Below are 14,019 nucleotides of genomic sequence, written 5' to 3'. Positions count from 1 at the left end.
AGCACCGAGGGGTCCTGCAGGGTTCGATTCCCGGTGGAGACGAAGAAAAAACAATGTCTCGGTCTGGTAGGACACAGAACGCTGATCACCTACTTGTCCCTAAGGAAAATCGATCAGTGAAACAGATGTATAATGCATCTGCCCCTTACCCCACTAGGGGACATGGGACTTCACACCTAGTATAGTAAAAAAGTTACATCTACATTTAAATATATTACACTACTATTATATGCTTATAATATTACTGTTAAGACTTGAAAAGAAACAACAACAAATAGCATTATATATTTATTTCCACTTAAATTTAACATTTTATCACAATTTTCACAGTCAATACATACAATATTTATAAAAGTATCTACTATATACAATTATACAGTTTATACACAACTCTCCGGGCCCGGTATCTCTTCAGCTATGAGGTGTTCTCTTCGACTTAACGTCGTGTTGAATGTTGCTTTACTTGACGTGCTTTTTGGTGATGATAGTGACTGTAAGAAAGTTTATAATCATGTATTATATCTGGGTTGGTAATTCTGAAATCAGGTTAAAATATTGGGGCCTTGGTTAGAAACTTGAAGTCTATTATAACCTTTTAAATTAAAAGCTTACAGCAATGCAATACCTTTGCCTTAATAAAAGTATTCCATTGCAAGCCATTTTTATTTAACTACAACTATTATGAATAATCGACTAATTTATATTGTATAAATTACTATTTTATTTTTATCTATAATATAAAAATGAATCCCAAAATGTGTTGGTAAGCGCATAACTTGAGAACGGCTGAACCGATTTCGTTAATTCTTTTTTTATTATATTCCTTGAAGTACAAGGATGGTTCTTATGTAGAGAAAACGTAAATATGTACCACGGGCGAAGCCGGGGCGGACCGCTAGTTGTTAATAAAAAGTAAGTATCATGATCTCATTATTTCTTTTATTGTCCATCTTTAATCATTTTGTATTATAAAACATTTAACAATAGTTATAACGAGAACTATGAAATATATTTGTACAAAAATTATTCCACGATTCCCAGAATTCACTTGGAATAACACATGAAATAGAAATAAACAGCTCGCAATTCACATTATTTATTGCCTCTACAATGAAACAATATCAACGATCAAGGTCTTGGATAAAATAGCTTTATTAACCCAGCTTTCATTACAAAATTAACGTCAAAATAAACAACAATATGCAAATTCCAGTTTACTCCTCATTATATTATAATACTTGTAATTAATTCAGAGTCGATACGGCAAATAATATTTCATTTAGTTGTGAATCAAATTCGGAAAGTTGATTGTTACCGCATTTATTCAATAAATAAGCGAAATTTCAACGCCAATTATAAATGTGGGTTTGACGATTGATTTATCTATTATGTGCCTGAAGTTGAGAAGCTTTGCTAATGTAATATGTTTGAGTAAATCTCTCGTTATAATTGGAATACGAAATTGCGGGAAAATCGCTGATATTATATCAACGAATCATAGAGCGTAGGATCTCTCTTTATTCATATAATTTATAAAGAAATAGTATTTTCTTGGGTTTGCTGTTGTACAAGTATTATACAATTCGAATGAGGGCTTTAAAACGAATTAAAACTCGATTTAGTTTTAATATTATAAATCCCGACGCTGGAACACTTTACCGCTCGCCAAATCCTTTGTAAGTCTTTAATATCTAAATTATGAAGGAATAACAAGTAACAAGCAGTAACATTGTTTTAGTAAAGGTGTATTAAAACAATAGAAATGATAAAGTAACAAACAACCTTATCTACTAACGGTATTATAATATGTACTTAATCTACTAGGTTACATAATATTATATATACGGCATTTAATACAGAATTTGACACAATTCCTAAACATAACCGTATTGGTATTTGGTTAACTTGTGAACTTTACAAATTATATATAAAATTTGCTATTGTTACTAACATAGGTATAAAAATATTGTTACTAACAAGTGGACCAATGATATTTCAATGAATAAATGAATTAAATTTAATTAAACTTACAACTTTAAACAAGTTACTTCTTTGAATGTACTTTTAAAGTAAGTTCACACAAACATTAATCCTTAAAATGCATTTCCAAATACATACAAACACACAAACACAAAACAATAAAGGAATAAAGTCAATAAATAATAACTTACAGTTCGTTGTTCTTGTTCGCTCGGCCACTCGTCGCACTGGTGAAGAGCGCCATTTTTGACGGCCTCCATACTCGCGTGAGGGCTGCCGTCTAAAATGGTTTATTTTTGAGGACCCTTCTGCCATTTAGTTGCATTCGTTTCGTTATTTTATTTGTATGGTGAGTACTGTGAGTGATTATGGTGTGGATAGATTTGTCTACTTTGGTCTATTTTCAATTTTAGGTTGTTCTACGGATTGTTTTTTTGGACCAGTGATGATTGATAACTCATAAGATTATAGAGATCATTAAAGTAAGGGAGAATATGAAAATAAGACTTATTTATCAAATCGTTTTATTTATCTGAATAAAGAAAAATGTAACTAATAACATTAAATTGAACTAATAGGAAATGATTGAATTAATAGCACTTTATTATAGGAGTCATCAGCTATTGACATTGAGTTGCATGGTTTTTATGTACGAAAAAAATATGTAATTACTATAGAGTAATGTTTGCTGCACTATAAAATTGATGAATTTATATGTTTTACGAATGTTTTAAAACATTTTATGATTCAATTATCAAAAACTGTCCCATTTAGATATAACAGAGTAAACATAGCTAACGCATTTATGAGAAGTGTAAACCGGGTTGATTGCAAAATATCGACAGTTTTAAAACGATACAAATAATTTAAAAACATGCGACAATATTTCAATTGGATTAAGTTCCCAGCCATTTTGTGTATGTATCGATAATTTAATTTTTACAGCATTAAAAAAAATCGTGATTAAATATTTTGAAAATCGGTCGTCAGTATAACTATTATTATCCTTTACAGTCAAAATGATTTTTGCTGAACATTTTCCATTAAAAATTTATTCCAAATTTTACACTTTTTGAGTTGCTATTGCATTTAAATGTTACCTAGTCAATTAAGGTTTACATACAAATTAACTTTGTATAGAATTAAAATTTTCGATCAATAGCGAATCTTATATTATATCATTAATGACGTAAAAAGAGCATTCTCCGACAAATACGTTAGTTCCAAGTGCGCAGAAATAATTTCCACAACTGTAAAATATTTTATAATTCCCAACCAACTGTTCCGCTTGTCTACACTACAATTGACGAGGAAAATACGAAGTTTTTTGTTCGTGTTTTAGTGCATTTTATTGTAACGTCTAACACCGTCTCATGGGTACTTTAGTTTTATGTCCAATGTTTCGTAAACTCCCAGCGCGGAGGCGTAAACATTTTATATGCGTTTACGTACTTATTCACTTTACGTATTTCATAATGTTTGAATATAGGATCGTCGATATTTATACGAAATACGTATAAACAAAATGGCGACAGACTCTTGGGCTTGTGGGTTGCTAGTTGAGCGATGTGTCTATGAGAGTATTATGTGAGCAAGTATTTGGAAATCAGAAAAGAGAAAGTCACAAATAAATAAATACTAAGGCTATTTCTTGAAATTATTACTGAGCCGAGTTAAACTAGAAAATGTGACTGTAATTTTGAAGACTTTTATTGTATCAAGACTAGTAATTATATTGTAAAATAAAAATACACTAGCACAACAACACTTCAATTTATTATTCATATTATTATTTTACCTGGGGGTGGGTTTAATATATCAGGTTGTGCATGTTTTGCCGGCTTCAACGTGTACGCGACGATGTACTGACCGTCCCCTGAGTTTAGTTGTAGTTCGGGAGACTGTTGCTTGTTTGGTGGACTGCTTCTGAGAATGGGTCAAAATAAAAATTATTTATCTGTTTTGGTCTATATTAAACTTTAATGTTATGTATATTGGTTATATAAATAGATGAATAAATGAAAAAAAATTGCTATCAAAGCCAAGTTGTGCAAGGTTTATAATATATTTTTTTACTGCAAGGATGATTTTTGACACATTAAAAATATAGATCACTATTGATTTATTATAACACAACTAAAAGCAAACATACCTTAATAAAAATTTAACATTGGATGCAAAAAAAGCCCAACAATTTTTACAAACCTATAACTTTACAAATTCTATTAATAATCTAAACAAAAAAATAAAAGAATACTTACCTTCTTTTCCTCAAGAAATAGCCGCCAAATGCAGCTGCGCTCGCGCACAGCACCGCCGTGAAAATGATCGCCCACAGCGCGCCGCGAGACATACCGCCCACCGTGGTTTGACCACCATCTGGATTTTATATATTTTTTTACCCTCGATACAATTTTAATTTGTTTTTAGGGGTAAAACTAACAATTGGTTCGAAAGGATAAGTTACAAATAATGAAGTGTTAAAATAAAGTAATAATAATAAAACATTTTTTGTGTGGCGTGATTCTTTATCTTTACGAATTAAAAAAAAAGTGATTTTTTGTTCTTATTCAAAAGACTGCTTAATGCTTATATTTTATTTTACTATGTTTGTATGACGTATATGTGTATATATTGTCTACGTGTCTGACTGTGGCATTCAATCCAAAAGAGATTATAAATAATTTAAATTTCTACGGATAAATATATTTTAAATAACGAAAATTAAATCTTTTAAGAGACACGTCATGTTTTAATTGCTTTTCAATAATTATAATAACATAATTTATAACAATGAACGTCGCTGCACATCGCTTTAATTTGCATGAAAACCATCACGTTTATCAATAAAACACATGAAAACCAATACAATTAAATTTAACGAATTTTTGTAAAAGTTTTATTTGTCGAGTTGTTTTCAAATCGTAAACAAGTATCATGTTTCAACAATGGGTGAGTATTAGATAAAATATACAATTCGTGAGCGTCTTTACATAAGAAACGTTTCAAGCTGCGAACCGATAGCGTATTCGGCCTGTACCTACTACCCGCAGTCAGATACAGAGTGCATGCGTGCATTGGATACGCGTACAACTCTTGTACGGAATCATACGCTATGACATCGACATTTTCACTATATTTTAAACTTGCGTGTTCATAGTGTCTATTCATTATGCCATTCTATTAAGTCCAAATAGTGTACCGGGTGGTACCGGGGCGTATACGCCCCTTGCCACATAATCAAAAATCCACTACACGACAGTAGCCTGTAGCACTGCAAGCTGGCTCGCTTGATAAGCACTTCACAAGAATGTACGCGAAGTTGCAAGTATGGAAATGGCGTTCCAGGACACAGAGAACCTACTACGTGTACCAATGGTACACACTGTACGCACTGACTGTACGCAGCTGAACGATATGCTGTGGCAACGATTCGTTTGCTAACTCTTTGTGTAATGCATCCTTTCAATTTCGACACTTAGACTTCGTGTGCATTTTGATGGTTACTTTTACACTTTTCATAGCACCATGGCTGGTATTTATTTATTAATTTCTCTTTATTTCTACTACTTATTACCTGTACGTCTCTCCGGGTCGGTATACGCGAGTGCTGTGAGCACGATCCGTTCGGACGCGCCCTTATCGTTGCGCGAATGTACTGTGAACCGGAGTGAACTGCCGCTCGTCCATAGAACCATGGCTGGTATTTGGAATATTGCTACGCCATCTATTGGAAAATATAACAACAAATAGAAAAAATCGAGCAAATGATTTTTATAGCTCATTTTAACAGTTAATTTTCAAACAAAGGAATTAAAATATTGTATAATTACGTGAATGGTCTGTAAAAAAATACTTCACATGAGAAGTTGAGATAAAAGCAATTTCAAAAAACGAGAAAGAGTGGATTTTCTTTTACACAAAGTTTGATTTGCTTCAGTAGTTTCAAAATTGTTTAAAATAATTATAAGACACTGACAGTGGGGTTAATTTATTTGGAATAATAAAAAATTCACACTTACTAGTTTCATTAGTGGTCACATTAAACCTCGTTATTCCAGTAGTAGAATCCAGAGCTTCCAACACTAGCAACTGCGGCAGACCACCATCATACCCTGTGACGCATCTCACAGCAAGAGAGTCAGTCACTTCCTCTCGAGCCACGTCTTCTATCCAGGAAGAGTCATTGCCAGTAGAAATTGAGCAGTTACGGGGAGGAGCTGGACGGGCTGATAAAATAATATACTAGAACTATGACCTAAAAATCTTTTTATTTATATTTGCTAAATGATTGAGCTAACAACAATCACTTAGGTAGACAAAAACGGTAGACAACCATGATATTATAATTTGACGCATCTAATAGCAAGAGAGTCAGTCACTTCCTCTCAAGCCACGTCTTCTAACCAGGAAGAGTCATTGCCAGTTGAAATCGAGCAGTTCCGGGGTGTAGCTGGACATGCTGATAAAAGAATATACTACTGATATTTCCTAAAGCTTAAGATATGCTAAATTTATTATGCATAAGCTAACAATACGAGTAACTGAGATAGACCACAGTCAAATCCCGTGACGTATTAATTCTGAACAAAAAAAACAATCATTAACTTCCTCTTCCAGTGGAAATCGAGCAGTTAGCTGGGAGCGCTGGTAAAAATAATATATCAGAGACATTCTATTCTTTATAAATTTATGTTTCAGCTAATACGAGTAAATGAGACCATCGTCATACTTGTGACGCAACTCATATAAAGATTGTACTCAATCAATACATGTATCTATTTAATGAAAGTTCATTCTATCCATTTTTACTATGTAAAACCTATTTCCAGTTAATTATATTATTATTTTCAGAAGGAAAACTGTTTTTAAATAAATAATAAAATATACGAGAGGTTAATTTAATAAAATGGTTCGGGATGAAGTCATTGGTGAAAATACTAAATCATTTACAATGAAATGAAATTATTTGATTTTACCTCATCTTTAAAAAGATATATTATTTAATCTGAATTGCTTATTTTTGCCAAACCATTGAATAGAAATTACACAAATTTTATTTGAATGACTTATATTTTTTTCTATAGAATTTCGAGGATAACTCCGCGTAAATTACATCAAAATATTGTAAACTAAAAAATAGCTGAAACAGACTCTGGGAGTCTGTTTCAAAGAAATTGAAAATTGCTACTTTTTGTAAAAATTTTCATTGTAAAACCTTGAGCAATAGCAAGAATCTTTAGGTACTGCAATTAAACAATTTTAATTAAAACAAATTATTTATAAAATTCAATGTAATTTTTTATTTATTTTAGTCTATGAAAACATGAAACTGTTCTTCATAATATACATAATTCAAATAAAATTACATTATAAGAAATATTTAAAAATAACCTACCAGCTGGAACAATCTGGAACACACAAGGCTGCAACTGTCGTCCCACGCTGTTAGTTCCCCTGCACGTTAGAGCCCCGTAATCTCTTTCGCTCGCGGGCGTGTATTGAAGCTCGCTTGTACTGCCATTTAGTGTGCCTTGAAATTGTACTTATTTATACAAAAATATGAAGGAGTGCACGTATAAAGGATGTGAAACATGAAAATGATACAAAAAGTAATATGATTGTTTTCATTATTTATACTTTCGTCACAATTAGAAACCTACTTACAGTGGTGTTCTTATATTTCTCATTCCGATTAAATATTATTTATTCATTTTCCATAAAAACAGAATACAAATAATACCTTTCACACACACCAATAGTCCCATCCCAGAGCTTGGGGAAGCAAACACACACCGAGCCAAAGCACAGTCACGCACAAAGTCATATGAACCGACACGTACGCTCACACACAAAACACACTATTCTTCCCAGTCACACACAACCTCCTCCAATACTCACCATATCTCGCAGGTGACACGTTAAAGCTCTCGCCACTGTTATTGAACTGCCACAGGAACGTGACGTCAGCGGGGTCAGCCCGTACCGCGCATCGCACGCGCAGAGCCTCGTGTAGCGCTGCGCCAACCACACGGGGGGACGGCATGCCACATACTGGCGCATCTATTGTAAATATATTGTTTTTTTTTTTTTCATAGAATCCATATTTCCTTACATCCATGTTTCCTAAACTGTACTAATATTATAAATGTGTGTGTGTGTGTGTTTGTTTTTGTTAATCTGTCTTTCTTACACGTAGTGTTTCCGTTATGCGCAATGCGCATTGTATGATTTTTGTGTCTGGAAAGTTACCTAGACTACTTAACATCTCATTCTGATGGGAATATCTTTGTATAACAACTAGTATCCTTAGTATTTTCTAGTATTTGTTTTTCGTGAGTTTATAAAAATTACAGAATTAGTAGTGGATTGTAATTTGTAAATACAGTGATTTATTCACAATATTATTTATCCCCTTCCACACACCCTACAACGAAAACGGTCACGGAGAAAATACCAGTTAGTCTTTAATTTCCAAAAAGATTATAGTCGAACATTAATTAATTATACATTACTATAACTTTACCTTGTATAGTATAAAGAATAGTTACTAGAGTCTTTGAAAATGCTTGATAAAATAATACATTAATCTATCTCAATTTATAAAATAACTGGTATAATCAATTATCTTGTTAGTAGAAATCCAATAAAATTAGGGGCATTGTTGAAATTGAATAAATTGCTTTAACTTTTTCTAGACGTCTATAAAATACTTTCGAAATGTTTTATAATTAAATTATACATTCAATAAACCGCGTTTTGTAAAATGTTTAAATATTTTTTTTGTGAATTTTCAAATATTTTACATCCATTTTTATAATATCAGTGGGCCGTAATAGCTAAAAAAAGCATTCTGAGAAAAAGGGGCATAAAATGTGCTAGTTATTAGAAATACCTAGAGTGAATATTTTTATAGCAATCCACGATATCTAATTACTGATTATGCTTTGCGAATATGTACCGAAAATAAATTATGAAGCGAAGGAATAGTACCACTTTAGAGCTACATGCAGGAAGGACTTATTTTTGCTACAAATGAATACAAAATAAATACTGAGCATGTATTCTCAAGATGTGGGACGAGGTGAAGTAATAAAGCAGTAACCACAAACTGGAATAGACTGGAATGCGTACTCTAGATCTTTTGTTGAGAGCTAATGGTGACATAAAATGTATATTTATGTAGCGGATTGGAAATATAGTACTAGGTGTGCTCTGCGATTTCACCCGCATTGCTCCGCTCTTGTTGGTCTTAGCGTGATGATATATAGTCTATAGCCTTCCTCGATACATGGGCTATCTAACAGACTAACACCGATAACCTATAACGACCGAAGAATTTTTCAAATCAGACCAGTAGTTCCTGAGATTAGCGCGTTCAAAAAAGCAAACAAAAGCTGGAGAGAGCTTTATAATATTAGTATAGATTTAATATTATAGATTATTTATTGCTGAAATTAGAATAGTATCTGAGATAATATAGAAGGCGGATTGCAATTAGAATCTCTATCAGGATGTATTAATTTGACTGAACTACCTAATATTGCCAATAACTATGTTCTAATAACAGTATCCTACATTTGGATCATCCACGTGGAAATGCCGACATTTATATCAGATAGAATTAGTTTAAAATACATATTAAATAGTATATTTTAATTCTAAGAATTTGAAATTTATTTTTCTGTACCCAATCATTTATGCATACTAATTATACTGCTTCCATCAAACTGTAATAATATCAATATTCAACAAAGTTAGTTACTAAAATGCGGTTTTTGTTTAAATATTGAATCAGTGGTTAAGCTTCAATTGTGGTTTGGTAAACCAAATGTGATTTCTAATTTATTGAAAATTGGCTCTGCCCTACAAGCCGTAAAGTATAACAGGTAAGGCTTCATTTCCATATAAATGACTCCATATTATGAACTTCCATATCTATCAATCTATTTCTCTATCTAACAATAAGCAAATATTATTTCAACACTCTTTATTCAAAAAATTCTCATTAATCAGCACCGATTAATCAGCTCTAATCCTATAGGTAAAAGAAGGAAAGATAAAGTATTCTCTCAGCCCAAAACAAGCACTAAACTTGCTCAACGTCAGCAAACATTTCTTGGACCTCTCATATACAATAGAATGGCCAAAGATATTGGAGCTCTGCCTTCGATGTCCATAAGAGATGCCAACAGTGCCATACGAAACTGGTTGATAGGGCATGATTATGAAGCAATAGAGCAAATGCTTAAAGTTATTGTCTGAACCATTTTACTTTCTCAATCTTGCCACAAATCACACGCACACACACACACACACACACACACACACACACACACACACACACACACACACACACACACGCACACGCACACACGCGAACACACACACACATTCACACATAGTTACACACTTATAAATAAAGGCGTTAATATAGGCGAAGATTTCATTTAGTATATAAATTAATAAATAAAAATAAAATATTGTAAATTTAATCTTAATAAAATCCGTTATGTATAAATAATTTAAAATTATATAATGAGTACGTACCTTTTGTAATATTTAGGAAGGGTTGCAGGCCTACAATACAAGCTGCCTTAGTGTAGGCCTGCAGTTCATATTATCTTTGTTAATCATCTGGTACAATGCATATCTATGTCCTTGTATTTTGAATGTTTAATAATTAATTAAGATAATGATACTATGTATTTAATTTTGTATTTTATGGTGAATAAATGATTATGATTATGATTATGATTATGATTATGATTATGATTATGATTATTTCAATAACATTATTATAATCAATGATATTATATATACAATTTAATATTAACAAAAAATAAAACTGAGCTAACCATTTTGGATGAGAATTATTTTAAAAGATTCAAGTGTTAGTTTTGTCCTTAAGGTCAATGTTATTATTTACAAATGATGTTACAAAAGTAAGGATAAATAATAAAGCAATTGTTGTTATGTAAATAAAATACCTACCAGTTTAAATTATTTTAAGTACATAAAACCGTGTAAAAATATATTGAAAACATTGTAAAAGTAGAACTAAACATCACGTAGGTAGTACCGAGTACGTAAAAGCCGATAGTAAAGTTAAAAGCCCAAAGCATTTTTATATTCCCCGTGTAGGTATTTAATATCCATTTAGCGCGGAAGCCCATACTAGAACATTAAACGCACATTACCTGCACCCGCAACATGACACAAAACGGGATTTGAAAGGAAATTTATTCCGGTCGAGCGAACTAAAACAAAGCTCTATGAATTAAAGTGTAGCCGCAAAACAACAGATTGCTAGTTCCCGGACAATCGTAGTAATATTAGGCAATAATTTCGATGATTTACTGCCGGCAACGCCTTCTAGGGCCAATTACTATGTCGGTCGGCAACGGAAGGAAACGGTACGTCGATCCGACCGCAATCATTTGAATACTCGCAGACACATCGGTATTTATTACGCCGTAATTCATATCCAGTGACGTTTTATTGTTATATGTCGCATCCGAAACTAGACGTTATGTAAATATGAGGTAATTTTCTAACGCGTCCTTGGATGATATTAGATATATTAGAAAGCGCTTTACAAGAATGAAAATATCTATAGGTACCTACAGTTATGTTTAAGGGTAGTTTCCGTAATAATTCCAGATTCAAAAGATGAATTAGTTTTTATCAATATTCTAAATGAAAGATTTCATTAAATTGCTTCGTCATAGTGTCGAATCTATTTTTGAAGAATTGCTAGACCACTCTCAACTCAAATTTGATGATTGCGCGAAATATTTCTCACGAAGCTGGTCTGATGATCAATAATTTTATAAGAACTTTCCCAAAATATTTTTTTACGAATTCTAGCTTATCTTCCCATTATTATAAGTATAAGTTATAAGTTAGATATAAGTTACATATTATGTAATATTGACATGATTTTAAAAGAGCAACTATGGAGTTTCTTGCCGATTCTTCTCCATAGATACTGCTTTCCGAATCGGTGGTAAATGTTAAAAAATACTTATGTAATGACGATTCGAAAGTGCTACTAAATAGTAGTCTAATTGAATAAATGAATGTTTGAGTTTGAGTTTGAATTAATATGAATGTGGTTTTATGAACGTTAAATTAGAATTGCAGTAACGTGATCAAAACATTTTTTATTGTGACGTAAAAAAAAAATTGTATGGTCTGTTCCGTCCGCTCAGTATAAAATGGAAATCGAGATAAGAGGGTAGAAAATCCACAGCTGTAATTTCATATGTAAAGAGGGTTAGTTTACAATCGCGATATGTTTATTAGGGATAGTGGAAACGCGAGCGTATAGGGTTAACCGACTTTAACTTACATCAGATTGCGGTGCTGTTGTAATTGTTTTTAGAGTAGCAACATCCATCTTGTGTAACCTTGGTTTAGTTATTGTGTAATGGTATTGGTATCATGTTCTGTAATTAGAGTAATTGTGTAGAGTTTAGTATTTTTTTGTTTGATAGATGTGCATTTAAAAAATATATATGACAAAATATTTTAATAGGTTGGTCCACACACAGCAGCCCCGCGAAGTAATTTCCACGCGAGTCTGTTCGGTCAGTGTGAACATTTCTCGAGCGAGGAGCGTAGCAACATAACTGCTTCTAGAGAGACTAGAGAAATGTCTACACTGACCAAGCTGTTTCGCGTAGCACTTTCGTCGCTAGGCTGCTCACTGTGTGGATCCGCCTTATGATAAATATTTGTAAAAAATATTTCTATAGACATCAAAATTGCATATACTCGTATTTTTTTCGCACAAGATAATAATTATCCATCAACAACAATGATCCAACAATACCTTTAGTAATCCAACTCTTAAAATAATTTTATTATTTAATATATTTTTTTCTCTTAATAATTATTTACTCACATTGCACCCTCAAGCTGACCGGTTCGCTAGCAGTTTCTCCTCTTGCATTGGTCGCTCTGCAGGAGTACTTGCCGGCTTCCTGTCTCGTCACCTTTTGCAGCACTAGCGACCGAGTGCTGACTATGATACCGGACGTCATGTTTTGTATTACAGGTCTGTCCTGCAAGAGAACTTTGAGTACAATGGTGCCAAGAAAATAGTATTAATAAGTGTACTTGATGATCTTGATATTTTAGTTTTATTGCATTCATTAAATTTTTGAAGAATATGAAGATTTCTATCATCCAGCCTCGTTAGAATTTTTTCGTTAAAAAATTATAAGCATATATAAAATTATTTTAATATGGCTGTTTTAAGGTTACTTTTTGAACAGTTTTCAAAACAGGTAATTGTTTCAAAGACACTTTATTTTTAGTATAGAAAAATGTTCTAAGTTTATTTGTATAGAATAACCAATTGGCTGGGGGTCCTCGCAGAGCGAGCAGCCTCGCGAAGCAATTGCTCTGCGAAACAGCTCGGTCTGTCTTACTGACCGAGCTGTTAGTGACGTGGCTTAGCCAAGGAAAATGATAGCACAAGTCATGACGCGAGGTTGCTCACTGTGTAAACCCGCTTAATAAACTTTGTTTTTTTATTGAAATTACAGTAGTCATACAAATTTAATACAAGACTGTTACTAGCACTATACAGGGTTACTTGTAAAACACCAGCAACCTCGCAGGACAAGATAGCTAACATCATAAGTAACAACATTTGTTCTACGACTTTTGATAATTTGTTAGATTTTATTTTCATACAAAAATAAATATTCATTTCATTTTCCGTTTGAATATTATAAACTCTACGCGCATTCCGAAACTTACGTAAACAAGAAGTGAACGAGAGGGGGAAGGGGGCGTCGCGTCGTCCTTTCGATAATAAATAGAACATAGACTTACAAATGTTAGAAGAGTACAATAAAAGTTTAAAAAATCATTTAAAAATAATTTATTGCGTTATGCCAAAAGTCGTAGAACAAATGTTGTTACTTATGATGTTAGCTATCTTGTCCTGCGATGTTGCCGGTGTTTTACAAATAGCCCTGTATAGTAAATAAAACAATAAGTAACATTATCAAAAATATAACAAAA

At 32.5% G+C, this 14,019-nt stretch overlaps 1 protein-coding gene across 1 annotated transcript in view; it reads right to left on the bottom strand.

The window, feature by feature from the left end:
- Positions 1-299: 299 nt before the first annotated feature.
- The window catches only part of LOC123699904 (hemicentin-2-like), a 128,608-nt gene continuing 114,888 nt past the window's right edge, over positions 300-14,019 (bottom strand). Inside the window, exons 12-20 of the mRNA XM_045646951.1 lie at positions 12,890-13,049; positions 7,882-8,043; positions 7,379-7,513; positions 6,003-6,209; positions 5,558-5,707; positions 4,242-4,359; positions 3,779-3,903; positions 2,172-2,260; positions 300-491 (exon numbers count right to left, since the gene is read on the bottom strand). Of these exons, the coding sequence (XP_045502907.1) occupies positions 381-491; positions 2,172-2,260; positions 3,779-3,903; positions 4,242-4,359; positions 5,558-5,707; positions 6,003-6,209; positions 7,379-7,513; positions 7,882-8,043; positions 12,890-13,049 (1,257 nt within the window). The 3' untranslated portion in view covers positions 300-380. The remainder of the gene's footprint in view (positions 492-2,171; positions 2,261-3,778; positions 3,904-4,241; positions 4,360-5,557; positions 5,708-6,002; positions 6,210-7,378; positions 7,514-7,881; positions 8,044-12,889; positions 13,050-14,019) is intronic.

The sequence above is a fragment of the Colias croceus genome, chromosome 18 (genome assembly GCF_905220415.1).
Source record: "Colias croceus chromosome 18, ilColCroc2.1".
Classification (NCBI taxonomy): domain Eukaryota; kingdom Metazoa; phylum Arthropoda; class Insecta; order Lepidoptera; family Pieridae; genus Colias; species Colias croceus.
This window is presented reverse-complemented; position numbering and strand designations above follow the sequence as displayed.